At 34.6% G+C, this 27,799-nt stretch overlaps 1 protein-coding gene and 1 pseudogene across 8 annotated transcripts in view; both read left to right on the forward strand.

Annotated features, from left to right (window-relative positions):
• DZIP3 (DAZ interacting zinc finger protein 3) overlaps nt 1–27,799 on the forward strand; it is a 138,116-nt gene that overhangs the window by 11,710 nt on the left and 98,607 nt on the right. For 7 of the 8 annotated variants that reach the window (XM_037835179.1, XM_037835173.1, XM_037835182.1 and 4 more), the window contains exons 2-7: nt 2,371–2,474; nt 8,592–8,658; nt 11,207–11,362; nt 24,850–24,966; nt 25,715–25,795; nt 26,970–27,094. In XM_037835179.1, the coding sequence (XP_037691107.1) occupies nt 2,443–2,474; nt 8,592–8,658; nt 11,207–11,362; nt 24,850–24,966; nt 25,715–25,795; nt 26,970–27,094 (578 nt within the window). In that variant the 5' untranslated portion in view covers nt 2,371–2,442. Of the gene's footprint in view, nt 1–2,370; nt 2,475–8,591; nt 8,659–11,206; nt 11,363–24,849; nt 24,967–25,714; nt 25,796–26,969; nt 27,095–27,799 lie in introns of those variants that run through there. The other variant, XM_037835181.1, reaches the window with a different exon arrangement.
• On the forward strand, nt 20,185–20,863 carry LOC119533033 (annotated as a pseudogene).

Genomic DNA, 27,799 nt, shown 5'->3' on the forward strand with positions numbered 1-27,799 from the left:
CCCTGGCAGCCACAGATCTTTTTACTGTCTCTATAGTTTTGCCTTTTTCAGAATGCCATATGATTGGACTTGTACAGTATGTAGCCTTTTCAGACTGGCTTCTTTCACTTAGCAATATGCACTTCTGATTCTTCCATGTCTTTTTGTTGCTTGATTGCTCACTTAATTTTTATTGCCAAGTAATACTCTATTGTATAGATGTGCCACAGTTTGTTTTTCTATTCACCTATTAAAGAACATTTTGGCTGCTTTTGATTTTTGGCAATTATGAATAAAACTACCAGAGACATTCGTATATAGGTTTTTGTGACATTGTTTTCAACTCATTTGGTTAAATATGTAGGAGCATGTTTGTAGGATCACATGGTAAGCCTATGTTCAATTTTGTAAGAAGCTGCCATACTGTTTTCCAAAGTGTCTGTATGGTTTTATATTCCCACAGGCAATAAATGAGAGTTCCTATTGCTCCACATCCTCACCAGCATTTGGTATTGTCAGTATTTTGGATTTTAGCCATTCTAGTAAGTGTGTAGTGGTACCTCATTGTTGTTATAATTTGTAGTTTCCTGCTGACATATGTTGAGCATCTTTTCATGTGCTTATATGAAGTGTCTGTTCTGATCCTTTGTCCATTTTTAAATTGGATTGTTTGTTTGCATTTGTGTTTTTATTAAGGAGACATATCATTGAATTGTTGGAGAATTACCCTAGCCTCTTAAGACATCCAGTATAAGTAAGAGCTGGTATGTCAAATGTAGAATATTGGCAATATTGTTTTGAATATGATCCATACAGGACTTCTTTTAGCCCCTACACCAGAAACACTGTCACACCTTCCACCCCACCCCACCTCTACCCCATCCCCCCAATCCCGCCCCAAGCTCAGCAGGATAAAATACTCAGACCTCAAGGCTTGGGGGGCTTCAGGTCCTGAAGTTCCTAACTTCATTTCTATGTGTTAAATTGGCTTTGGGGGGCTTTGGGGGGGTTCAACATCTTATAAAACAATGTTTCTTTGAGGAAATACAATCTGAATTCTTAACAAGTGACTTACAAATGATGTCGGGCACATGTTTTCTGGATTTGGGAATTACCTATGCTGAATTTGCTTTTTAGCAATAGACCTCTAAAAGTCTACTGATCTAATATATGAGTATATATTAATAGGCTGTTAAAAAGACTGACTACCCAGTTAGTGAAATAAATAAGCGGCCCAGAGGTAATAAGTAAGTAACTTTTTTTCCAGTCCTGTGTTTATCAGCAAGGCTCTCTTGGCCTGTTTTATTTATGCTGTTGTTGTTACTTTATTTTCTTTTCCTCATCATTTCTTCCTTTGCTCCACAGCACCTAGCAGTAGTTTTACATATGTTTGCTCTCATAATTTCTGGGACAATATAGATAGAGCTGTTTCTGAATGCAATAAAGGAAGCCAGCCTAGGGGAGGGAGCTGGAGACTGGAAGCTTGAACTCTCAGTAAAAGAGATCAAATGGGACTAATTTTAGAGGAGTTGTTGAAATAGAGTGCTGTATTATACTAATGATGCTCTAGTCCCCATCTTGTTTTTGTGTTGCTCCAGTATTTTTTTTTTCTTTCTGGAAACATCCATAGCATTTTTTGGTATTTGAAACAGAGAGTGTGTGATAGTTATATACAGTCCTACCTCTCCTATTTTATGGAGCTATGGAATCATACGATTTGGGGAGAAAGTGGCTAACTGTTACTTTCAGGGTAAAAGAAACAAAAGAATCAAGGCTATCAAGATTGTGTTAAATAGAAACTCATTTACCTTGAGGGGAAAACATTAGTACAAACCTTTTGGGAAGCCATTTAGCAATATGCACCAATATGCTTAAGATGTTTGTGTCTTTTGACTAGGAATTCTACTTCTGAGAATTTATTAAAAGGAAGTAATCATAAATGCAGAAACATTTTTATGGGCAATGGGGTTTATTATAGAACTAATTATTTATAATAGAAAAAATTGGAAACAATCGAAATGTCCAACTATAAGGAAATACTCAAGAAAACCTCAATCAATTATTGTATAGCTGCTGAGAATGTTTACTAGGAGGATGAAATAACATGAAAGATGCTCTTAATAAAATGTTCATTGGTGGAAAAGGTGAGGTAGAACATTGTCTATTCAATATAATTACAACTTGGTAAAATAATATACCTGTGCTTGAGAAAATACTAAGGATTTTTAAAGTATAGGCAATGATTATGTTTGAATGGTGAAATTGTATGTGATTTTCATTTTCTCTTTTAGTAGTTGCAAAATTTTCTTTAATGAGCATGTACTTTTTTTATAATGGGAAGAAAAATATAACTCTTCTACCTTCCCACTAAAAATGTTACTTTCCTTGCAGCTTTAAACAGCAATAGTGAAAGTCAGTCTGCAATCATTGGAATAAGACTTTTGCGAAGGAATATTGTGCAGCATGGATTCTCTACCAGAAGAATTTTTGGGGAGGTAAGGGATGGGTTGACAAAAAGCAACTGTTGCATTCCGAAGACACAACATTTATCTTTTCCACATAACCTTTGGAATCTAGTATGAATGTTTCAGGACAATCTAGCAACTTTAATTAGTAAGGGATGAAGCCTGGGTGAAAACTAATTTTAGAAAAGTTCTCTATGGACCATACCCTGTCTAAAGAGCTAAGAACTGAAAAATGTCCCGGAACTTATTGTACATAGAACATTCTCACCAAAATAATGCTTTATTTATCATTTAACAAGCACTTACATAGACTAACTATGTGCCAGGAACTGTTTGAAATGGTTTTACAAATGTGAACTCATATAAACTTCTTAACAACTCATGAGGTGGGTGCTATTATTAGCCTTATTTAATAGAGGTTAACCTAAGCATGAAGCAGAAAATTATTTTGAATTGTGAAACTGGTCTGAGGCCAAATGGCATTATGTCTTCTCCAATCAGGGTAAGTTCAGCCTGCCTCTATGTCTTCCATATACTATTATAAAATACCTCCAGTTTAGTATTGCAGATCTCCCTCCAACCCTGAGTTGTCCCATATGATAAGTAATGTAATGTATCAATTTACTTTACAAGCTTTACTGACCTCCTAGATGCTAAGAGAATAAAGATTAAGACAAAATTTGCATACGTAGAAAGAACTTATAATGTAGTTGGGAAGATGCATAAAAAAATCAAACCTTTAGGCAAAACGCCTAAGTGTTATATTAGAGATGCTGTAGCAGTATATGTAGGAAGGAGTGGTAATTTTTGCTTGGGGATTGAGTGTGTTTCACAGTGTGACATTTGAAATGTTCTTTGAATAATGAAAAGCATTTTTATGGATATAGAATTAAAGGAGTTTGGAAGGTCATTTCTGAGGAAACAGCAAGAAAAAATCCTTAAGAAAGATTCTTAGGAGGATTTTGACTGTTGTATTAAAAGATATATCTTTATTTTGTGCAGAGCTATTGAAGTTAAGGGAAAGGAAATGTAACACTTTTTTTTTTTTTTTTTTTTGGGAAGACTACCTCTATAGGCAGTATGAAGGATGGAATGCAAGATACAATACTTGTAATAGCTCAGGAAGAAGCTGATGGAAGCTCAGAAATAGCAAATAGTAAGAGAGGGAGGTTTATAGAACTAGGACTGCTTAAATTTGAGAAAACGGGCAAAGGAGGAAAGGCGATGACTCAAAAGTTTGTAATGATCAGAAAGGATACATACAGTTAAATAATATGGGGATCAAAAGAGCAGACTGGTTTAATGTGTGTTTGTGTGAGAAAAAAAGAGTGATAATAAGTTCAATTTTGGATGTGAGGAATTTGAGATCCTGGTGTGAAGAAATTCTTGTGGAGGTTTTTGAGTAAATGGTTGGAAATGTGTAACCATAGCATAAAGGAGCAATTAAGGCTGGAGACATAGTTTGGGGAGATCATTAGAATGGGGTGCTATTTGAATTCATGGAAGTTAGCTCATTTATAATTTGTTTTTAAATTTATTCATTCATCAATAAATATTCAAGTATAGTCTTTACGTCAGATGTTGGGCTAAACACTTGGGAGTTAAGAAGTGAATAAAAGAATTTGCTTCCTATGCCAGAGTGCTTATATAAGGGCATAAATAAGATTAGTTTAAGGAGAAAGTGTAATAAGGGAAAAGAGAGCTAAAAAGCAAACACTGTTACGTATACATTATTTATTGTTATTGCAAAACTGTAGCTTCTCTCACAATGGAGCAAAATTTACAGGTGGGAAAGGCAGCAAGATAGCAATAGGAAAATACTAGTCTTGGGTCTAGGATTAGGTTTGCTACTTTCCAGGTGTATAACTTGAACAAGTTAATTAACTTCTGTGGATATCAATTTACCCATCTATAAAATAAAGTGGCTTTCATAGATAACTGTTGATATTCCTTCCTGTCCTAACACACTGGGAGCATAGTTTGATGCTGATGATACATGTAGTTTTGTTTTTTTTTTTTTAATTTTATTTTGAAATAAATTCAAACCTACAGGAACAATTGCAAAAACAATACAAACCCCATACACAGAACTCCAGTATACCCCAACCCCCCTCCACTGATACCCAGATCCACCAACTTTAACATCCTGTCGTTCCACCATTTCTTTCTTTCCCTCCCTCTCTCCCTCCCTATCATCCATCACCTATTGCTATCTTCTGAACATATGAGAGCAAGCTGCACACATCTTTGAACAAACAATATAATTCACATATACCTTTCCCAAGAACAAGAACATTCATTTATGCAATCACATTAAGCACAGCTAAGAAGTTCAAGAAATTCAACATTGATACAAAGCTTACATTCTATATTTCATTTTTTTCTTATGTCCCAGCTGTGTCCCTTTGAGCCTCCTCTCCTCCATCCTCAGATCCCATCCAGGATCATCCTTGTCATTTAATTGTCATTATCTATTTAGACTGTCTTTTTTTTTCAATTGTGGAAACATATATACAGCATAAATCTTCTCATTCCAACCCCTCCCAAGCATTCCATTAGTGGGATTAATCACATTCACAATGCCATCACCTTCCCACCATCCATTACTAGAAATTTCCCCTCACCCCAAATAGAAACCCTACACTCATTTCTTACTAACTCCCCATTGACCCTTCCTCCACTTCTCATAACCCATACTCTACTTTTCGTTTCTATGATCACATTCTGTGATACTTTCTTTGTGTTTACTGTGGGGCTTAAATTTAACATCTTAAATCTATAACAATCTTGTTTTCTTTGGTACCAACTTAACTTCAGTAGGACACATAGACTTTGTTCCTATACTCCTCCATTCCCCCACCTTTATGTAGTTCTTGTAAAGAATTGCATATTTTACATTGAGTCTAAAACCACTGATTTATCATTACACTTTATGTGTTTTAGATCCTGTAGGAAGTAAATAGTGGAGTTACAAATCAAAAATACAGTAGTATTGGTATTTATATTTACCGTGTGAACTTTACTGGAAGTCTTATTTCTTCATGTGGTTTCAATCAATTGTTTAGTGTTCCTTCTTTCAGCCTGCACAATTCCCTTCAGCATTTCTTATAGGACTGACCTACTGGTGATGAAGTCCCTCAGCTTTTGATTATCCGGGAATGTTTTTGTCTCCCCCTCATTTTAACCTCCAGGTGTTTGTGAATTTTCTAAGTCTCTGATGGTTATTGACTTCTATTTGTATTCCATTGTGGTCAGAGAATGTGCTTTGGATACATTCATTTTTTTTTTAAGATTTATTGAAGTTCGTTTTATGTCCCAGCATATGCTCTATTCTGGAGAAATTTCCGTGATTCCTAGATAAGAATGTGTATCCTGGTGATTTGGGATGAAATGTTCTATATATGTCTGTAAAATTTCTCTATTTCTCTCTCTCCTTTCTTTGTTTCTTTGTCAGTAGGGCTCCCTTTAGTATCTAAAGTAGGACAGGTCTTTTATTAGCAAAATCTCTCAGCATTTGTCTGTGAAAAATTTAAGCTCTCCCTCAAATTTGAAAGAGAGCTTTGCTGGATAAAGTATTCTTGGTTGGAAATTTTTCTCTGTCAGAATTTAAAATATGTCATGCCACTGCCTTCTCGCCTCCATGGTGGCCGCTGAGTAGTCACAACTTAGTCTTATGTTGTTTCTTTTGTATGTGGTGAGTTGCTTTTCTCTTGCTGCTTTCAGAACTTGCTCCTTTTCTTCAGTATTTGACAGTCTGATCAGAATATGTCTTAGAGTGGGTTTATTTGGATTCATTCTATTTGGAGTTCGCTGGGCATTTATGCTTTGTGTATTTATATTGTGTGGAAGGTTTGGGAAGTTTTCCCCAACAATTTCTTTGAATGCTCTTTCTAGACCTTTACCCTTCTCTTCCCCTTCTGGAACACCAATGAGTCTTAAATTTGAACGTTTTATTTTATCTGTCATATCCCTGAGATCCACTTCGATTTTTTTTTAATTTTTTTTCCCCGTTCTTTCTTTTGTTTTTTCATTTTCTGTTCTGTGTTCCTTGAGGTTACTGAGTCATTGTTCAGCTTCCTCTAGTCTTGTACTATGAGTATCCAGACTCTTTTGAATTTGGTCAGCAGTTTCTTTAATTTCTATAAGATCATCTATTTTTTTATATAGTCTTGCAGTGTCTTCTTTATGCTCTTCTAGGGTCTTCTTCATGTCCTTTATATCCTGTGCCATGCTCTCATTGTTTGTCTTTAGTTCTTTGGTTAATTGCTCCAAGTACTGTGTCTCCTCTGATCTTTTGATTTGGGTGTTTGGGTTTGGGTTATCCATATCGTCTGGTTTTATCATATGCTTTAAAATTTTCTGCTGTTTTTGGCCTCTTGGCATTTGCTTTACTTGATAGGGTTCTCTTAAGATATGGAGGATTATTCAGATCTCTAATTTGTCAGATCTACAACTTGGTGGCATACACTTTCGATATATGTAGTTTTGTTTTAAAAATTGTTAAGGTTATGAATGAATAAGAATGAGAAGAGAAAGAGTAGTCAGTAGAAAAAAACTGTGGAAGGCGAGGGAGGAGAACCAGCAGAAGCCAAGAGTGCAGAGGTTTTCAAGGGTATTTGGAGGGTATGATGGACATTAAATGATGCAGAAAGGCCAGGTAGAATGAAGAGCTAATACAAAGCCATTGGAAAACAATTAGGATTTTATTAGTAACCTTTAATAGAGCAACTTTTAATGTTGGGAGGAGGTGAGGATAAATTGGGATTACACATCAAATCATTTTATAGAGCCTGTAGAATATGTAACAACTCACATAACATACTTTTGATTCAGAAGCTATGAAGGTAGGGTTCAGACATCTGGATATTTCAAAAGATTGACAGGTGATTTAAATATGCATTTGAGATTGAGAGCTACTGGTTTAAGGAGTGAATGATCATGAAATGGAGTCATCAGGTAGACATTAGAGAATATTTTGCAGTCTTTCTCAGACCTTGAGAAGTTTCAGAATACTGCCACAACATTTTCACTCATTGGTAACATGATCTCTGGTTCCTTTTTGGAGTGGGGCCTGAAGTGGAAGAAAAGACAGTAAACAGGTTTGTTTTTGCCATTCTACTTTAAGGAATACTGAGGATCATACTATGAAACAATGCTTGTGTGTGTGTGTGTGTGTGTGTGTGTGTGTGTGTGTGTATAAATCATCTTTTGTTGAAACTTTCATTAGGAGTTGGAAAATGTAGATAATAACTATACTGTTCCTCTGTACCAGTTTCCCCTGATAAAATTGGTTAGCACACAGTAGATGATAGATGATTGTCTCTGAAATGAATGTATAAATTTAAAATAAAAAAGAATAATATTTATAAAGTGAATTTTGAGTAAATGTAATTTTCTCACTTCTTTTTTATCTCTGCTGGTGTAGAGAATACACAAGATCACATAAAATATATTTCACTTCCTATATTATGTTTCAATATGTAGGCACATGCACCTTTTAAATATTCTTTCAGTTCAGTAAATAATATTACTTATGTTCACATTTTGAACCAGTGTTAAAAGCAAAATCTATTGTTATTCCTTTTTACAAAAATAGTTAATAATTTCTAAATATGTTACAACTCAATTTTTAAAAATTATTTTGGGTACCTAGACAATTATCAGGTCAAGAGTCTAAAACAAAAAATAAAATGACCTATTTAAGATAGATCCTTTCCAAACCTTTCTCGTCTTCATAGACACACACGCATACACACACACACACAGACACACACACACAAACAATATACACACAGACCAAAACGTTTACAAGATCTTTTCTCTTTACCTTGAAATTATGCTGTGAAGTCAACTTTTTTCATCATTTTGTCTATGTGTGTCTGTTACAGATGCAAAGTTTTTGACATCAGCTTTCTGTTCTCTTTTCCACCATCAATAACAGCATGGCATATTTCCTTCTTTTCTTAAACTTGAGTCTCCAAAGAGTTGTGGGACCTATTATCATTACTAGTCTTTGATATACTTCGGTTACACTTCTGAAACTTTCAGGCAAAGATTCAATTGTTAGATTCTTTACTTCTATGATTTCTTTGTGTTTTTTTCCTAAGGAGATGCTCTGAATACCCTTTTCTTTTTCATTTAAAACAGGGATCCTTTGGAGGAGCAAACAGAGGAGGAAATTGAGAATAAAGTAGAAAAATCATCTGATCAACTGGTAAGACAGATTTTGTTTTCATTATCTATTAATTAATTAATGACTACTTCAGAATGTAAGGCTAAATCTAGTCAATTTAAATATCTGTTAAAATTTTTTGTCTGTGTCCACTCTCCTACCTTAATAAGTAAAATGGATATAATTAAATCTATCTTCGATGGTTGATACTTGTATCTCAAGGTGCAAGAGCCGATTCCCGCAATAATTCTCCCATATATATTTCATATGTGAATATTGTTCTTTTCCTCTGGAGAACCCTGGCTAATACACGAGGTTATCATTCTAAACAGCTATTCTGACTGTAAGTTAAAATTAGTAGATAATTGAATTGACTTGTTTAGAACACATCCCAGCTGTCTGTTTTAAGAAATCCCTCATTGGTGTTTTAAAACAAAACCCAAGCAAAATAAAAACCACACACAGACACATATAGAAATAAAACACATGTATGTAATTTTTTTAATAAGAAGTTTCACTAACTTGTTTCTAAAGTTAAGATGATTTTCTTCCCTATTTTAGTCATCATTACTGTTAGAACTTCCAGGGTTACATTAAATGGAATAACTCTAAGTTATACATTAATCTAAGGATTTTATTGACAACGACAGTATACTTTATAGTAGATTTTAAAAAAAAAGTAGATGTACTACAAGTACTTATGTTAAGCTGTGGATCAATGAAGAGGCCTTAGTCTGTTAGGTTGTTAGTGCAGTTTTTACCTTTCACACAGTTATGTAATGATCTACATCCATTTGTTAATAAAGTTGGTAAAGGTTATCTAGTAATTTAGGAAAATAGAAGATAAAATATAAAATAACCATAGTATTCACTTGTAGGAGGTTATCACTTTAAAAAATGTCAGAGGGGAAATAAAATATGTGCAAATGTACATATGTATGTGTAGTTGAACCAAGGCAAGAACCAGGGGTATTAGACCCAGAAAAGACATTTCTAGATACAGATTTGGGAGTGCAGAAGTCAAGGAGGAGGAAACTTTGACCTGAATTTGGTTTAGGTGTTAAATCAATTTTGCAGAAATGGATTGAGCATCTAATTTCAATAATAGCTAACATCAAAAATTAAACAAAATTGTTTTTATAATATATAAATATTTAAAAATCATGAGTATTATGATTAAGAAATTATAGTATTTCTTGTTGAAAATTTTATTCATGCCATAATCTTGCTTGTGTATGAATTTGGTAGTTAATATCCAGTGATTCTGTGGTAAATTGATTGCCAAACTGACCTTTAATTTGAAATATATGCACTACTGACAGTGATCTTTTTTTTTTTTTTTTTTTTTTTAGGGTTTGTGTAGTTACTTTATGGAACTTCTGTTTTATTTTTTTAAGTCTTTTTGAAAAATTTCAAACAGAAAAGTTGCAAGAATAGTATGATAACCCCCCATAATACCCTTCATCTAGATTCAGCAACTGTTAACATTTTCTTACATTTTTGCAAGTAATTTTCAAATAATGCAATACTATAAAATGTAAGGTGTGTTTATTGGGTTACAACTCAGGAGGAGAGATTAGGGAGATAGTCCTGTGATGTACGTTACTGGTTCCTAGTCACTTATTTATGTAGTACAGGTTGGTTAGAGTCACCCCACCAGAGCATCTTCAGTGTCTCAAGCTCTCCATCAGCTCAGAGCAGTAATAAGTTACTCTGACTCCCAGAGGTCAACAAACAGAATTCATATTCCCAAAGTTTCCACAGATACAGGAACTAAGTATCTTGTTAAAGCTTGAAGGAATGCCATCATCCATCTGTCCCTGGCCCTTTACTCATCTCTATTACTCATAACTCACAACTAATGTTAATATACAATCCAATGAGACCCAACTATATAGATAAAAATTTTCCATTAAAAATGACTTTTTTATGTCTGTAAGAATCAGTTCCTGAAGTCCAAAAATTAATAGTCTTTATTCAGCTCTGACTGAATTGAGATAAGTGACTCATTTTACTTATTTACAATTTAGACTATTACTGTTATATTCATTTTCAAATTGTTGTACGTTTAGTGTCCATCGCATAATGTAAAACATATTCTTAGGTATAGTTTTCATATTATTTTGCAGAATAATCTATATAATTGTATTTTAAGCTTGGCGAGTTTTATGCTTAAATGGATCAATTAAAAAAATGCTGCATGTCTACCAAGGGCAACCATTTTTTAAGGCCTAAATCATATTTAATCCTGAAATTTTTCATGTTTCACACCCCAACACTCTCCAAAAAATAAAAGTATAATTCTTCCTGTCTTTGAATCCCTATGTTCCTTTGTTTATAACTTTCAACTGAATTTACAATGCCCTTTCCTATATTAAAGCTTTTTAGATTTTGCTTCTAAATTTTCTGCTTTTTTTAAGTTCCCTGGAAGAAGAGAGAATGTCTTATTTGTATTTGTTATTCTATAGTTCTGTCAGGGCAATCTGCATATAGTTGGCACTTTGTTTCTTTTCCAATACTTTGGCTAACTTTAATATTAAAATAAATAAAAAATGTATAGTGTACATTTTTAATGAATAATTTCTTCTAGGACAAACAGGAAAAGGACATACCTATTGATCTTGTTCCTATTAACCTACTATTAGAAATGAAGAAAATATTGAGTGCAATTAACACTCTACCAAAAGGTGTGGTCCCTCACATTAAGAAGTTTTTACAAGAAGATTTCTCCCTTCAAACTATGCAGGTGAGATCATCATTCATTTCAGGGAGCAGAAATTCAGCTCTCTCTATATAATTTTTTTTTAATTCTAACAGTGCAGCCAAGGTCTTGATATCTCCATCTTATTGCATGTGAAGGGTTTTGGGTTCTACCTTGACTATGGTTAGTCAAGTAGAATAGTTAGTTGGTACTAGCCTTTGAAAAACAATGGTAGGAATGCAGCTTAGTAGCTTGTAAGCTCTCAACTGGAAGGTCTAGTGTTTATTCCAAGTACTAATTACCCATAATGTGTTACTTTGGCACAGGTCACTGCTTTTAGTTTCCTGATTTCTAAAATATTGACAAACCTCTAAAAAATGTAAAGAAAAATAATATCCCAAACTCTTATACTTGTGAGTGAAGTAAATAGTCTAGAGAATATATTGTAGATTTCCTTCTTGAAAATAGTTTTACTGACCAATAATTTATGATAATTTTCCACACAGGAGGGGTGTCATTTCTTAAATTAAAGGTTTTTTCCAAAGTTAAAGAAAATGACCTACTCTTTTCTTTATGGCTGTTAATTCAGAGAGTAGTGCCCCCTGCTGAATTAATTAAACTATTAATTTAGTAGGGGGAACCAAAACACCATAGGTGTCTTAAAAATGCCACACTTGCCTTTGAGTAAAATAATACATTATTATTTTTATGAAACAAATTAATGCTATTATGATTAATAATTCAAACAAACTCTGAAAATTGTCCTCAGACTTTAACCTTGAGATAATTTATTACAGTATGGATTCTGGTCTGAAATTGATAGAGTAATGCCACCATTTATGCTTATCCTTTGGAAATCAAGCATAAATAACAACCAGAAATAGAAATCAGTAGCATTTGTATGTGCAAACAATACCCAAGTAGAAGGTAAAAAATGGAAGGAAAATACTTGTTTACAATAGCAACAGAGAAGGTAAAATACCCAGGAAAAAAAATATACAAAATTTAAGCTAGTATTTCTCAAAGTTTGTCTTTAATCACCTATATCAGAATATCTGTAGTGCATATGAGACCTAAACAATCCAAATCTCTTGGGGTAGGTCTGGGAATCTGCATTTCATCAAGCATCCGCATACTCCAATATTATTCACTTTATCGTTGGATAAAGTATTAATGCAATAACTAAAAATCTCTAAAACTCTATTAATGATAAGAAAATAAGGGCCTGAAGAGAAAGCAGTACATGGAGGAAGAGACAATGTCATGAAGCTGTGAATTTTCCCTAAATTAGAATCTACAAAAGTGACATAATTTCAATAATAATATCAAAAGGATATTTTTGTTATTTATGCTACAAAGTTCAAATTGGGAAAATAAAAAGAAAGAATAACCAAGAAAATTATGAAAGTGAAGAGTAAGGGAGAAGGGCTGGGAACTTGCCCTCCTAAATATTAAAACCTATTATGAAACTGTTAATAATGAAAAGATTGTATTACTTACTCTTAACTCCATAGATTGGTCTAGAGATAGAAGAGAAAATCTAGAAATAGACCCAAGTATATACAGTAATTTTATGTATGATATAACAAAAATTGATAACACTAAACGAGAAATGGGCAAATCAGAAACATTAGTGGGAAATTTTAACATTCCTATCTTAATACCTGATAGAAACATGATATGCAAGAAATCAATGGAGCTATAGCATATTTACCCTAATTGATATATATGGAACACTATACCCAACTGTAGCAGGATATACCTTCTTTAAGTACATACAGAATATTTACAAAAATTGACCGTAAGCTACGTCACAAAGCAAGTCTCATCAAATTCCAAAGGACTAAAACATACAGAGTAAGTTATTTAACTACTGTGCAATTAATCTAGAAATCAGTAGCAGAAAGAAAACTAGAAAACCGTATGTTTGGAAGTAAAGATATATATCTCTAATCTAGGTATAACCCACGGGTCAAAGAGGAAAGAAAGCACGGTGGAAATTAGATAAATTTTTAAGTGAATAAAAATATATGTATCAAAGCATGTGTTTCTGGTGGATTTCTGGGGAAGGTGGTGGAATAGGGAGCTCTATAACTCAGTCCTTCCACCAGAACAACTATCAAACAGACAAGAACTGTCTGAAACAACCATTTTGAAACACCAGAGGCCAGAACACCATACAGCTTGGGAGGAAGAGACTGATAAATTACAGTAAGGAACTGTAAGTTGATCTCCCCTCACAGCAGCTACCAGCACCCATTCCCCAGCCTCACAGCTGGCTGCCTTGGGGTCTAGTCTCTGGCAAGCTGCTGATATCAGAAAAGAATGTAAAAATTCTCTTCCGCAAGAGCAAAGGTAGGCATGGCCAATCACTGATCCAGGCTTTTCAGTAGCTAATTCAGATTGCTGGATCCGGGCTCTGAGGGAAACTGCTGTTTCAACCTGCCCTGACAAAGGCAGCAGCAGCCATTGTTTCAAACCATCCTGGACAGGAGAGGATGTGGTGAAGGTTTAAAGACTCAGCACTGCCTCAGGGCTCTGGAGGGGCAGTTAGCTGAAGGGCTGCATTTGCTGGACAAGCCAGGAAAGCTTAGCATTGGGGAGCCATTGGAAAAGATTTTCGCACCTATCCTGATCCCCTCCCCAGAACACTTTAGAGCTGACCCCCTTCATGGGTCCCTGGCTTGGAAAGACTGGCATGGGAAAGTCCTCTCCAGGGTGACTCTCCTCCAAGAATTTGCCCTTCCGGCAAAAGCAGTGTGAGACAACAAAAGATGTGTAAAAACTATAGAAATGGACAGTCTGGGACAAAGGACTGCCAGCTTCAAATACCTGGGAGAGGGAGGTCAGTCACTTGAGAAGTAGAGGGGAAAACCATATTCCTGTAAATGGGGGATTCCAAAACAACTAATGAGCAAAAGCCCAGAACAAGACAGACTCCCAGAAAGACAGGGAAAACTGCATTTGCCTTGGACAGACCTTGGTGAAAGAGGGTTGACAATCAAGAAAGCTTCTGCCTTATCACCAGCTGGTTACAAAGCCAGGGACTAAATCACAGTGTTAACATTTTAAGATATTAAAATGCACAGTGTGTAACAAGAGTACAAGACAAGCGAAACAAAATGGTGGCCTATCCAAAGGAAGAAGATAAAATTCCAGAAAACACCAATGAAGAAGATAAGAACGTGGACATACCAAACAAAGCCTTTAAAAAAAATGATCTTAAAAATGCCCAAGGAGATGAAGGAGAGTACAGAGAAAGAACTAAATGGTATCAGGAAAACAATGAGCAATATGAGAAGCTTCGGAAAGAGATAGAAATTTGGAAAGGAACCAGACAGAATTACTGGAGTTGGATATAATGGAACTGAATTTTAAAATGCCCAGGAGGGTTCAGGAGTAGATTGGATCTGGCAGAAGAAATAAACAGTGAACTTGAAGTCATAACACTTGAAATAAGTCAGGCTGAGGAGCAGAAAGAAAAAGGAAATATTAAAAGTGAAAATGGAGAAGGACACTTCTGGGACACCATCAAGTGCACCAATATATATGCATTGTGGGAGTCCCAGAAAGAGAAGAGAGAGAAAGGGACAGAAGAAATTGTCAAAAAAAAAAATAATGACAGGAAACTTCCCAATTTTAGCAAATGATGTGAATATGCACATTCAGGAAGCTCAGAGTGCATCAAACAGGATAAACATGAAGAAAAATATACCACGTCATATATTGATTAAACTATTGAATGCAAAAGACAAAGTGTTCTGAAAGCTACAAGAGAAAAGCATCATGTTATATACAAGGGAATCCCTATTAGATTAAGTGTCAGTTTCTCATCAGAAACCATGAAGACAAGAAGGCAGTGGGTTGAAATACCTAAAGTACAAGGGAGTCCTAATTAGGTTGAGTGGGATTTCTTATCAGAAACCATGGAGGCAAGAAGGCAGTGGGTTAAAATACTTAAATGGTGAAAGAAAACAACTGCCAGCCAAGAATTTTATATCTGTTGAGACTCTCTTTCAAAACATGTCAACAAGTAAGACATTCTGAGATTAACAAAAGCTGAAAGAAGGCCTATTGTCAGTACTAGAGAGTTCTTCAGACTGCAAGGAGGGGACACTAGAGAGTGATTCAAAACAGCATAAGGAAATAAATACCTGTGGTAAAGGTAAACATTTGGGTAATTAGAAATGCCAGTATTATTGTATTGCATTGCTTGGTATGTAATCCACTTCTTACTTCCTATAGTCGATAACATGCAAATGCTTAAAAGTAATGATAAATCTATGTTTTTGGACATATGATGTACAAAGATATAAGTGGTAAAAAGTACAAAAAATGGTGGGGAGACAGAGCAGTACAGGAAAAGTATATGTGCATGCTATTGACATTAGTTGGTATCAAACCAGTTATGATTGTTATATATTTAGGATGTTAAGTTTTAACCCCATAGTAAGCACAAGGAAAACAGATGTAAAACATATCCAGATAAAAATGAGAAGGCACTCAGTGTGGTACACCACAAAAAAGCAAATAGTTATAAACTTAGGTATCAAGTGAGGGACAAAAAGTGTATAGAACTTAAAGGCTAAATAGAAAAATGGCAGAACAAAGTCCTGTATTATCAGTAGTGACTTTAAATATAAATAGATTAAACTCTCCAGTCAAAAGGCAAAGATTAGCAGAATGGATAAAAATGCATGACCCAACTATGCTGTCTGCGTGAAACTCAGCTTAAAGTCAATGATACAAGCATGTTGAGGGTGAAAGGATAGGAAAAAATATATGCCATGCAAATAGTAAACAAAAGAGAGCTGGTGTGGCTATCACCACTATTTATTTATCAGATAAAATAAAGTTTAAGTCAAAAACAGTTATGAGGGACAAAGATGATCACTATATACTACTAAAGGGGACAATTCAAACAAAAGATATAAAAATTATAAATATGTAAGCACCTAGCAGCAAAGCCCCAGTATATATGAAGCAAATACTGAAAGAGTTGAAGGGAGAAATTGACAGTGCTACATCAATAGTAGGAGACTTTAATACACCACTCTCAATGAATAGAACATCTACCCAGAAGATCAATAAGGAAGTATAGGACTTGAACAATACACTAAACCAACTGTACCTAACAGGCATATATAGAATACTTCACCCAATAAAAACAGAATACACAGTCTTCTTGAGTGCATATGGATGATTCTGCAGGATAGACCATATATAGGGTCACAAAACAAGTCTCAATAAAGTAAAAAAAATATTGATATCATGCAATGCATATTCTCTGACCACAATGTTATGAAGCTGGAAATCAATAACGGAGAAAGGGAAAATTCACAAATACGTGGAAATTAAACAACATACTCTTACACAACAATGGGTTAAAGAAGAAATCAGAAGCAAAATTAGGAAATATCTTGAGGCCAATAAAATGGAAAGACAACATACCAAAACTTATGAAATATTGAGAAGGCAGTACTGAGAGGGAAATTTATAGCTCTAAATGTTCACATTAAAAAAGAAGAAAGTCTTCAAATCAGAGGACTAACCTCAAAACTGGAAGATCTGGAGAAAGAAGAGCAAATTAAACCCAAAGCAAGCAGAAAGAAGGAAATGACAAAGAACAGAGTGGAGATAAGTGAAATAGAAACAAAAAAACAATAGAATGAATACAACCAAAAGTTCGTTCTTTGAAAAGATCAACAAGATTGACATACCTTTAGCTAGACTGATGAACAACAGGAGAGAATGAATAATGAAAATCTGAAATGGAAAGGGAGGCATTATTATTGACCCCGCTGAAATAAAAAGGACTATAAGAGAATACTATGAACAACTGTATGCCAATCAGATAACCTAGATGAAATAGAGAAACTCTTAAAAACACGTGAGCTACCTATATTGGATCAAGAAGAATTAGAAGATCTCAACAAACCAATTACTAGTAAAGAGATTTAATTAGTAACCAAAAAGCTCCAAACAAAGAAAAGTCCAGGAACAAATGGCTTCGCAGGGTAATTCTACCAAACATCCAAGAAGACTTAACTCCAATTCTCCTCAAACTCTTCCAAAAAATTGAAGAGGAGGAAACACTCCCTAACTAACTCTATGAGGCCAACATCAACCTCATACCAAAGCCAGATAAAGATACTACAGGAAAAGAAAACTACAGACCAGTGTCTCTTATGAATATAGATGCAAAATCCTCAGCAAATTAACTGGCAAATGAAATTCAACAGCTTATAAAAAGAATTGTATACCATGATCCAGTGGGATTTATCCCTGGTATGCAAGGTTGGTTCAACATAAGAAAATCAGTTATTGTAATACAGCACATTAACAGAATGAAGGGAAAAAAGCATATGATCATCTCAGTTGATTCAGAAAGGGATTTGATAAGATACAGAACCTTTTCTCGATAAAAACTCTTTGAACGCTAGGAATACAAGGAAACTTCCTTACCGTGATTAAGGGCATGAGAAGTCCACAGCAACATCCTATTTAGTGGTGAAAAAACATGAAAGCTTTTCCTTTAGGATGAAGAACAAGACAAGGTTGCCCACTATCATCACTGTTATTCAATATTGTACTGGAAGCTCTTGCTTGAGTAATTAGACAAGGAAAGGAAAAGGCATCCAAATTGGAAAGGAAGAAGTAAAACTTTCCGTATTTGCATATGGTATGATCCTATATTCAGAAAATTCTGAAAAATCCCCAGCAAAGCTCCTAGAGCTAATAAATGAATTCAGCGAAGTGATGGGGATCAAGATCAACACCCCCAAATCAGTAGTGTTTCTATGCACAATCAATGATTTCATGAAGAAATCATGAAAACAATTCTGTTCACAATAACAACTAAAAGAAGCAAAATTCTAGGCATAAGTCTAACTAAGGATGTTATGCTGGTTTGGATATATTATGTTCCCCCAAAAGCCATATTCTTTAATGCATTCTTGGGGGGGGCAGATTTATTAATCTTTCTGATTGGCGTGTGACCTCTTGGCTGAGTGTTTCCTTGGATATGTGACTCCCCCAACTGTGTGTAATACCTTTGATAAGATTATTTCCATGGAGGTGTGGCCCTGCCCATTCAGCATGGGTCTTGATTAGTTTACTGGAGCCCCATAAGAGCTCAGACAGAAGGAGCTTAGGGCTGCAGTTGAGAGAGACATTTTGGAGACAGCTGTTGAAAGCAGACTTTTGCTAGCCCAGAGTTTGCTTGGGAGAACCTAAGAGAACACCCCAGATGCTTAGAGAGAAATGTCCAGGGAGAAAGCCATTTTGAAACCAGAACCCCGGAACAGACACCAGCTACCTGCCTTCCTAGCTGAAAGAAGTTTTCCATATGCCATCGCTGTTCTTCAGTGAAGGTACTGTATTGTTGATGCCTTACTTTGGACACTGTTATGGCGTTTAGACTGTAACTTTGTAACCAAATAAACCTCCTTTATAAAAACCAATCCACTTCTGATATTTTGCATGACAGCAGCATTAGCAAACCAGAACAGATGTAAAGAACTTGTACACAGAGAACTACAAAGCATTTCTGAAATAAATAAAAGAATATCTATTTAAATGGAAGGACATTCTATGTTAATGAATTGGAAGACTAAATACTGTTAAGATGTCAGTATTACCCAAAGCAATTTATAGATTCAATGCCATCCCAATCAATATTTCAACAATCTTCTTTGCAGAAATGTAAAAGCCAATCTTCAAATTTATATGGATGGGTAAAGGGCCCTGAATAGCTAAAGCCACCTTGAAAAAGAATGAAGTTGGAGGACTCACACTTTACTATCTTAAAACTTATAACAAAGCCACAGAAATCAAAAAAGCCTGGTGTAGACACAAAGACAGACATATAGACAAATGAAATAGAATTGAGAGCTCAGAAATCTACCTTCACATTTTCAGCCAAGGCCATTTGACAAGGTAGCACAGACCACTCAATTGGGAAAGAATAGTCTCTTCCACAAATTATGCTGGGAAAACTGGATCTTCATTTGCAAAAAAAAATAGAGGACCCCTACCTCACACCGTATGCAAAATCAACTCAAAATGGATCAAAGACTTTAGTATAAAAGCTAGAACTATCAAACTCCTAGAAGAACATCTAGGGAAGCTTCTTCTGGGCCTTGTTAGGCAATGGTTTATTAGACTTTACACCCAAAGCTCAAGCAACAAAAGAAACAAATAGATAAATGTGACCTCACCAAAATTAAAAACTTTTTTCCTCAAAGGAGTTTATCATGAAATAAAATGACATCCCACCCAATGGGAGATAATATTTGGAAACCATGTAACTGAAAATAGACTAATATCCGGAATATATAAAGAAGTCCTTCAATTTAACAACCAAAAGACAAACAACACAGAATACAAATGGGCAAAGTACTTGAACAGACATCTCTCCAAAGAAGAAATGCAAATGGCCAGAAAGCACATGAAAAGATGCTGTCATCATTAGCCACCAGGGAAATGCAAATCAAAACCGTAATGAGATACCATATCACACCCATTAGAATGGCTGCTATTAAAGAAAAACTGAAAATAGCAAGTGGTGGAGTGAATGCAGAGAAATAGTAACACTCATTCCTTTCTGATGGCAGTGTGAAATAGTATAGCCACTCTGGAAGATGGTTCAGTGGTTCAGCAGAAAGCTTGTTGGGCGGTTCCTCAGAAAGCTGAGTGTAGAACTACCATATGACTCAGCAAACCCTCTTCTAGATATATACCCAAAAGCATTAAAAGCAGGGATTGGGGGTCCAGTTTGGAGACTTACTGTTGGCCCTAGGTGATCCTGATCTGGTGTGAGAAAGGCATTGGCGCTTAGACCTGCCTATGAAGCACTGTCTTCAATAATGATAGAAGATGTACTGGCACTGTTTGATAAAAGTGTAAATGAATTTTGGAATAAATTCAAAAGAACAGTTAGTGACCCCTCCTGTCAGATGGTGGGGCTAAGAGATACTTAGAAGGACTCCATTAAAGCATTTGCAGGAAAGCTGTCTGTGAAGTTAAAGGAAGAAGACCAAATGGTTAAGATATTTCTGGAATATCAAAATCAGATCTGAGCAGAATAAGCTCATACAGGAAAAAAAAAAGATAATTTGTTTAAGTTGATTGCTGAAGTAAAATGCGAAAAGCAGGAAATGGAAGTATTGACTGCAAATATCCAGGATCTTAAGGAAGAATATGCAAAGAAGAAGGAAACTATTTCCACTGCTAACAAAGCAATGAAGAGAGGTTGAAAAGGCTGCAGAAATCTGCAGACTTACATAAAGATTGACTTGGACTAGAAATTAGAAAAATTTATGGTGATAAATTACAGTTTCTATTCACTAATATTGACCCTAAGCATCCTGAGAATCCATATATAGTTTCCCTGCACCTGAATGAAGCAAGGGACTATGAAGTACCATATTGTGCTCCATATCTTGAACACCTAGCAGAATTTCAAGAGAATATATGGAAGACCAACAGTATTTCAGCTTTTTTGCCAATGTTTGGAAAACTTTTTCTTTTATGGTGTGTAATTAATGTGTAAATAGTGTATAAAAACTGTTACTTTTTCCTTCCTATCATATATCTTTTTCAAAAAGAACCCCCATTATCTGTTGTCTGCCTGTAATACTTTTGAGTTTTATGACATTTCTGTATGGTGTCTTTATTTAAATTATTTTTATTAGAATCTTAACAAGGAAAATTTATAAAGTAATGTGTGTTCTTTTTAAAATGAAAGATAACTAGTGTCCTGTATGCCTTTCCTTCCTTCCTTCCTTCCTTCCTTCCTTCCTTCCTTCCTTCCTTCTTTCTTTCCTTCCTTCCTTCCTTTTTAAATGACAGGAATGGGTAGTTTATGACTAGCACTGGGAATGGGAATTTGTACATCATGAACTATCTTAGTGGTCTCCAAGTTTTTGAGGGTTATGGACTAGTAATATTAAAAAATTAAAAGGATGGACCCAGTGCAGGATTGGCAATTTTTTAATATAATTGGCAAAATAAAACTAATGCCTACTAAAAAAATAAACAAATAAAAGCAGGGATTGGAACAGATATTGGTACAGTGGTATTCATAGTGTCATTATTCACAGTTACGAAAAGATGGAAGCAATCCAAATGTCCATCACCTGATGAATGGAGGAATACAATGTGGTATGTACGTGCAATGTAATATTATTCAGCTGTGGAAAAAAAAGTCCTGATACATGTGACAAAATGGATGAACCTTGAAGACATCACGTTGAGTGAAATAAACCAGACACAGAAGGACAAATATTGTATGATCCCACTGATGTGAAATAATTAAAAGAAGCATACTTAGAGTCAGCTTCTAGAATATAGGTTACTAGGATACAAGGTGGGGAATACGGAATGGGAAATTAAGGCTTAAAATATACAAGGTTCCTATTTGGAATGATGGGAATGTTTTGGTAATGTTGTGATGGTTGCACAATATTGTGAACTCAACAGAAATATTTCTCTTAATATGATTAAAATGGGAAATGTTAGGTTGTATATATATGGTAACAGAATAAAAATTTAAAAAAAAATCCATGGAACTACACTACATAAATATTGAGCCCTAAATTAAACCATGGACTCTAGTTAGTGGTACAGTTGTAAAAATGTGCTAGCATCAGTTGTAAGAAATGTTATACACTAATTGCAGGATGTTGGTGGTGGGGTGTTGTCCTGTATTTTATACTTGATTGTTCTTTAGACCCATGACTTATCCAATTTAAAAAAAAATATGTTATTAGGTAAAGCTTTGCTTTGGGGAAAATTTATAACTTGAAATGCATATTTTAGGAAAAGAAGCAAGATCTAAAGTTTCAGGTTTAAGGTTCAAGAGGTTAATAGAAGAACAACATGTTAAAAACAATATCAAAAGAGAGAAGTAATAACAATAGCTAAAACTAAATGAAATGGAATAAAACACAAAATAGGATTAAAAAAACATAAAACTTTGTTCTTCAAAAGGACTAATAAATTTGATAATGCCTGATAAGAATGTTCAAGATAAAAAGAGAAAAATAACCAAAATCATGAACAAACATGGAGATATTAGTACAACTCTTACAGTCATTGACAATATAATAGAGAATTCTATAGTTATTTCAGAGTAACCTTCTACTAGAACTAGAAAAACTGGACAGATTCTTTCTTGATACTGCTTATTTGTTCTTTTCTGGCAGACACCTATGCCTAGTGGCAGGTTACCCTAATTCAATCAGGGATTGGGATGATTCCAACCTTTACTTCCATTCTCTGATAGTGGGTCTATTTCTCGTTTCCCTTTCTTACAGATGCTAACAATGCCCTGCCCTTACCTTTTAACCCTGTTATTTCAATATGCTCTGGACAACTTCCAGTTTTCAATATCTCAGGATTCTTTTCCTGGAACTGCAGAAGCCTGTTCTCTTGTGCATGCCTTTTCAGAAGTCCCAAGGAATTAACATTCTCTTCTTACCCCAGAAAGCATTCTAATCAACAAGTCACGGAAGTTGATGTAAATACCAGTTCCTTGTTCACTTCAGTTGGATAATACTGTGGCATGTATATTAACTATTTTCCAGAGTTTTCCTGTGGTATCAGCCCCAGTTGCACCCTGTGAGTAACTAGCTTAAAAACACATCTGTTAATTTAAAGGCTGCTTTCCCTTTTCTGGATCTCCACACTCCCCTACTAATATTCCCTGCATCCCTCGAATAAACTACTTGCATTAATCCCTGTGTTATGGTTTATTTCCAGAGGAACCAAAATAGACACCTTTACTCTGAGGGTATGTCTCTTCAGGATCCCAACCTAAAGTAAGGTGTGTTTACCAGAACCCCACCTCCTTGATAGGCCATACACTCCTGATTTCCTTCCAACTTGTGAGTCTGCTGAAAGCGCTGTCTAGCATCTCATGTTCTCAGTCACACTAAATATAACAGTTGCCTTATGGAGAAAAATTGCTCCAAAAATTAGTCTCACTCTTCTGGGCTTTCTACTTCCTGTATCTTAGCCCCACAGATGTTTGGTGCTTTGGTAACTTTCCATTGTTTTCAGGCAAATAGTTTTTATATACTCTCCAGCTTTTTTTAGTTGTTTCCTTTGGGAGGATTGATCTGAAACAATCTAGTCTGTCATTGGCATAGGTGGAACTTCAGTATTATGTTTTATATGCCTTTTCAAATTCAAGACAATTGTTGAGTAAATGATGATGAGTCTGTAATTCAGGTGGTAGTTCTGGGCTGGAAATATAAATAAACTTTTAGTTTGTAGATACTTGAAAAATATGGCATATGCTTCACGACCTTGTCTCTTCTCACTGCTGCATAGTATTCCATTGTATGTATGTATGTACACATGACAACATGGATGAACCTTGAGGACATAATGTTGAGTGAAATTTCAGTTACAAAAGGAGAGATATTGTATGTTACCACTAATGTGAGCTCTGTGAAAAATTCAAAACAAATCTATTATATTGTAGAATATAGGGAACCTAGAGATAGACAGCAGCTACTGAAGGGGGAACAATAATCTAATAAGAACAGATAAGATATTGAGGGTAATCTTAATGATATGGGAATGCTCAGGAATGACTATGGTTTGTTAATTTTCTTGTGGTATGGTAGGAGCATATTGGAAGCAGTGAAGTTATTTCAGGATATTTGTTTTTCTTATTCCTTTGCTGTGTTTTACTTGGAAATATTTTTTTATTTTTTGATAAAGTTAATAAAAATTAAAAAAATAAAAAATACAACAGTGGGTTACTTTATTTAGGGAATGTGTATTGATAGAGATGATGTTCATTAGATTGAGTGCTGGGGAAACTGAAATAAAGCATCTAGTTAGCTATGAGGAAAATAGTAGAGTCTTGTATATTGGAATCCAAGTTGAGAAAGTGCAGGTTAAACTTTTTATTTAGATAATATATCATTAAGCAGACAATATAGTTTAAGACAGTTGAATTCAGTAAACACATACTGAGCCCTTGTGGGTCCAAGGCAATAGGGAATGAACACAAAGATAAGACATAGTCCCTCCTTTCGTTACATCAATGTAAATAGGACACTCTGGTACATAGTAAATCATATCTTAGCATAGGTGTGATCAGAGCAGCCTAAATGGTTCACCTGGAGTGGGTGTTATGGCCAGCATTCCTGTCTACCAAAGGTTCAGGGCTGGAAGGAAGCTCCCTAGCTACTCTAATGAATAGAAAATGTGAGAGAATGAAGTGGGATTACCTCTTTTGCTCTGAAGTAGAAATGGACATTGCCAGCCCTTTGGCAGGCATAGGAATAGTTGTTAGTGTTTTGGGGAAATAGTTACAAAGAAGATTCATCAGAACACTCAAAACATCAACAAACAGAGGAACAATGGAATTTGGATTGTGTGAATTTTTTTTTTTAAACCATCTTCCTCTCTATTTTCCAAATTTTATACAGTAAACATGTATTATATGTATAATAAAAATATATGTAGCTATTTGTTCTAACTTAAAGAAATTTCAACTAAATTATTTTCCGCAGAGAGAAGTGGCAGCTTACAACAAGAGTGATGAGGAAATTGTTCCTGCTTTGACTTTAAGTTTCTTGATAACACAACTGGAAGCAGCACTTAGGAACATTCAAGCTACTAATTATACTGTAAGTGTTTTCTTTTGACAGCTTGAATTAGTGGACTTGAACAACATTTTTCGATGAGAGAACAGCTGATGCATGCTTTTTCCCCTTTTACCTCTAGAGAAAAATACATATGCATTTATTTACTTCCTGTGTGTTATACCTTCTTATTTGACTGCATCTCTGTGATGAACCACTTCTAGTCCCCTTCCTACCACAGAATTTTTCAATATTGCTGTGTCTCAGGGAATAGGGAGGTCCCAGACAGGGAGAGGTATGGGGAAACGGCTGGTTGATGGAGTAGCCGGAACAGAGGCAGTGTTTATATAGTGTGTGGTTCATAGTGATCCAAAACAATTACAATAATAACATCAAAGATCACTGATCAGAGATCACCATAATAGACATAATAATAATAATGAAAAAGTTTGAAATATTGTAATATTTTTTTGAAATATTGTAAGAATTACCAAAATGTGACACAGACATGAAGTGAGCATATGCTGTTGGATAAATGGCTCTAATAGACTTGCTCAGTGCAGGGTTGCCAGAAACCTTCAATTTGTGAAAAATGCAGTATCTGTGAAGTGCAATAAAGTGAAGCACAATAAAATGAGGTATGCCTATAGTTATTCTTTGATGATTGATAATATAATGGATAGACATTTTTACTATTTTTAATAATTATTAAATGGCCTAGGATATTTCATTAAGATTGCTACACTAAAAAGTCGGTTGAAAAAGACAATTAAAATACAATTTTTCTTTTTAGGCACACCAGATTAATATGGGTTATTATTTGACATTACTATTTTTATATGGAGTAGCTCTCACTGAAAGAGGAAAGAGAGAGGTATGTAGCGTATGTTATTTGCCCATTATAAATCATTTTGCATACACTGACTTCATTTTAACAAAGTAAAATTTTTATTTTTTAAAATTCTCTAAAAGTTGAAACTATTCAGTGACTTTTTTGACATTTATTTTTAATTTAAAGTTATATTGTGAACATGAAAATATATAATAGGAAGCTGTTAATACTAGCTTAAAAGTTTAGCTATTTTAACTTTATCTTTTAAATGCCTACCATTTGTTTAAAATAGAAAATTCATTCATGTATTATATTTAAATGAATTTTCTATCATAGTTTAATCTCTTTGAAGTTAATCGTACCTATTTCTTTTGTAAACTATGAGTTTTACCTCAAATTCTTCGTGGAATAAGGTGAAGTACAAATAAGTAGAAATCTGGGCATTAACTAGATGATTTGTAAGGGTCTTTTCAAATTTAACGTTCTCTTTCTGATTTTTAATTTCTCATATTTTTTCTTCAGCTTTGATATTTCTGTTACTTTTTCTTTTCTCAAATCTGTACTTTCTACTTGCTTCATAAATAAAATATGTAAATCTGACTTGTTAGTTGGGTGAAGTAGACTTTATAGGCACCCAAACTGAAAACATTTTTATTGTAAATAAATTCATATAATGGTAATTATTGTTTAATGTGAAAGTGCTAGAAAATATTTTTAAACAAAGCCACGTAGCATTTTTTTCTACTTATTTTTTCCCAGAGGGACCAAGACCATATGTCTGTTTATTGTTTATAAGAAAGATAGTGTTGCCGCCAAAGAGACTTTATATCTATTGTCAAGAAGTCACTTATTTTATATTTGAGATATTAGGAAGAATTATAAAGAATTGTGCTTTAAAAGTCATCAGAAAAAGCCCTTATTTTGACTAGAATTATTTGCCAGTTTTAGATTAAAAAATTTTTTTTTAAATTTTCACTTTGAAATGTTGGTTAAAGAAGATGTTAAGTCCTTTTGTAAATAAATATTTTAAGCACTGACAACATTATCTTTGTGTTCACATACTGAGATGCTGGGATTAGAGCTTTGAATAAATGACCGAATGACTGGATGACTCTTAAAACTGCCCCAATTTCTCCAGTATGAGACATAACTATAAAACAAAATAAAACAAAAATTTACTTTCACATCAGTCTAACATAGTTTTACGTTATTACAGGATTATACCGAAGCTGAGAGCAAATTTCTGGTGATGAAGATGGTGATTCAAGAAAATGAGATTTGTGAAAACTTTATGTCATTAGTTTATTTTGGACGTGGTTTAATTCGATGTGCTCAGAAAAGGTAAGAATTTTAATTAATGGGTTGATCTTGCCTGTTGACTTTCAACATGGTGAAATGGAAATGAAATTTGCACAGTATACCAGGGACTGTGGTGTCTGTTCTTTACTAGTTTGTTCTTTTCTTCTTCACCTATTCCTATAGGTAATCATTTCTTTAATGTATTTGAGAATATTAAATATCAAACTTAACAGGCCATGTCAGTGAGAGGCAGTATAGCATAAACATTAAGAATGTGCGCTAATCTGGGTTCAGATATATTTTCTACCACCTACCTAGTCTATGACCCTAGGGAAGTTGATGCTACTGAATTTTTCTTTTTTCCTTATCTGAAAAATGGAACGAACAAGAATGCCTACCTCATAAGGATGTTTAGTGCCCAGGTCACAAAAATAAATGATAGTTTTAGTTACTAACATTATCACCACTGACTAGGAATAGGTTTTTAAGGTGTAAATAGCTCATAAAGGGTTGAAAAAGGTTCAGAAGCTGAGATTGGGGAGTATTAGATATGACATATTTTAAGAAAGTGAAATTGGACAGGGGAACCTATATTGACTGTTCACTTTCTTTATGGGGATACTTAGTCATTTTTCAGCATCATTCATTCATTTTATTTGCTAAGCATCTGTTATATTCCGGACACTGTGCTAGGTGTTTTGGATACAATGGTTCACAAAATAGACAGTTCTTTTCCTCATGTAACTG

The sequence above is a fragment of the Choloepus didactylus genome, chromosome 1 (genome assembly GCF_015220235.1).
Source record: "Choloepus didactylus isolate mChoDid1 chromosome 1, mChoDid1.pri, whole genome shotgun sequence".
Taxonomy (NCBI): Eukaryota; Metazoa; Chordata; class Mammalia; order Pilosa; family Megalonychidae; genus Choloepus; species Choloepus didactylus.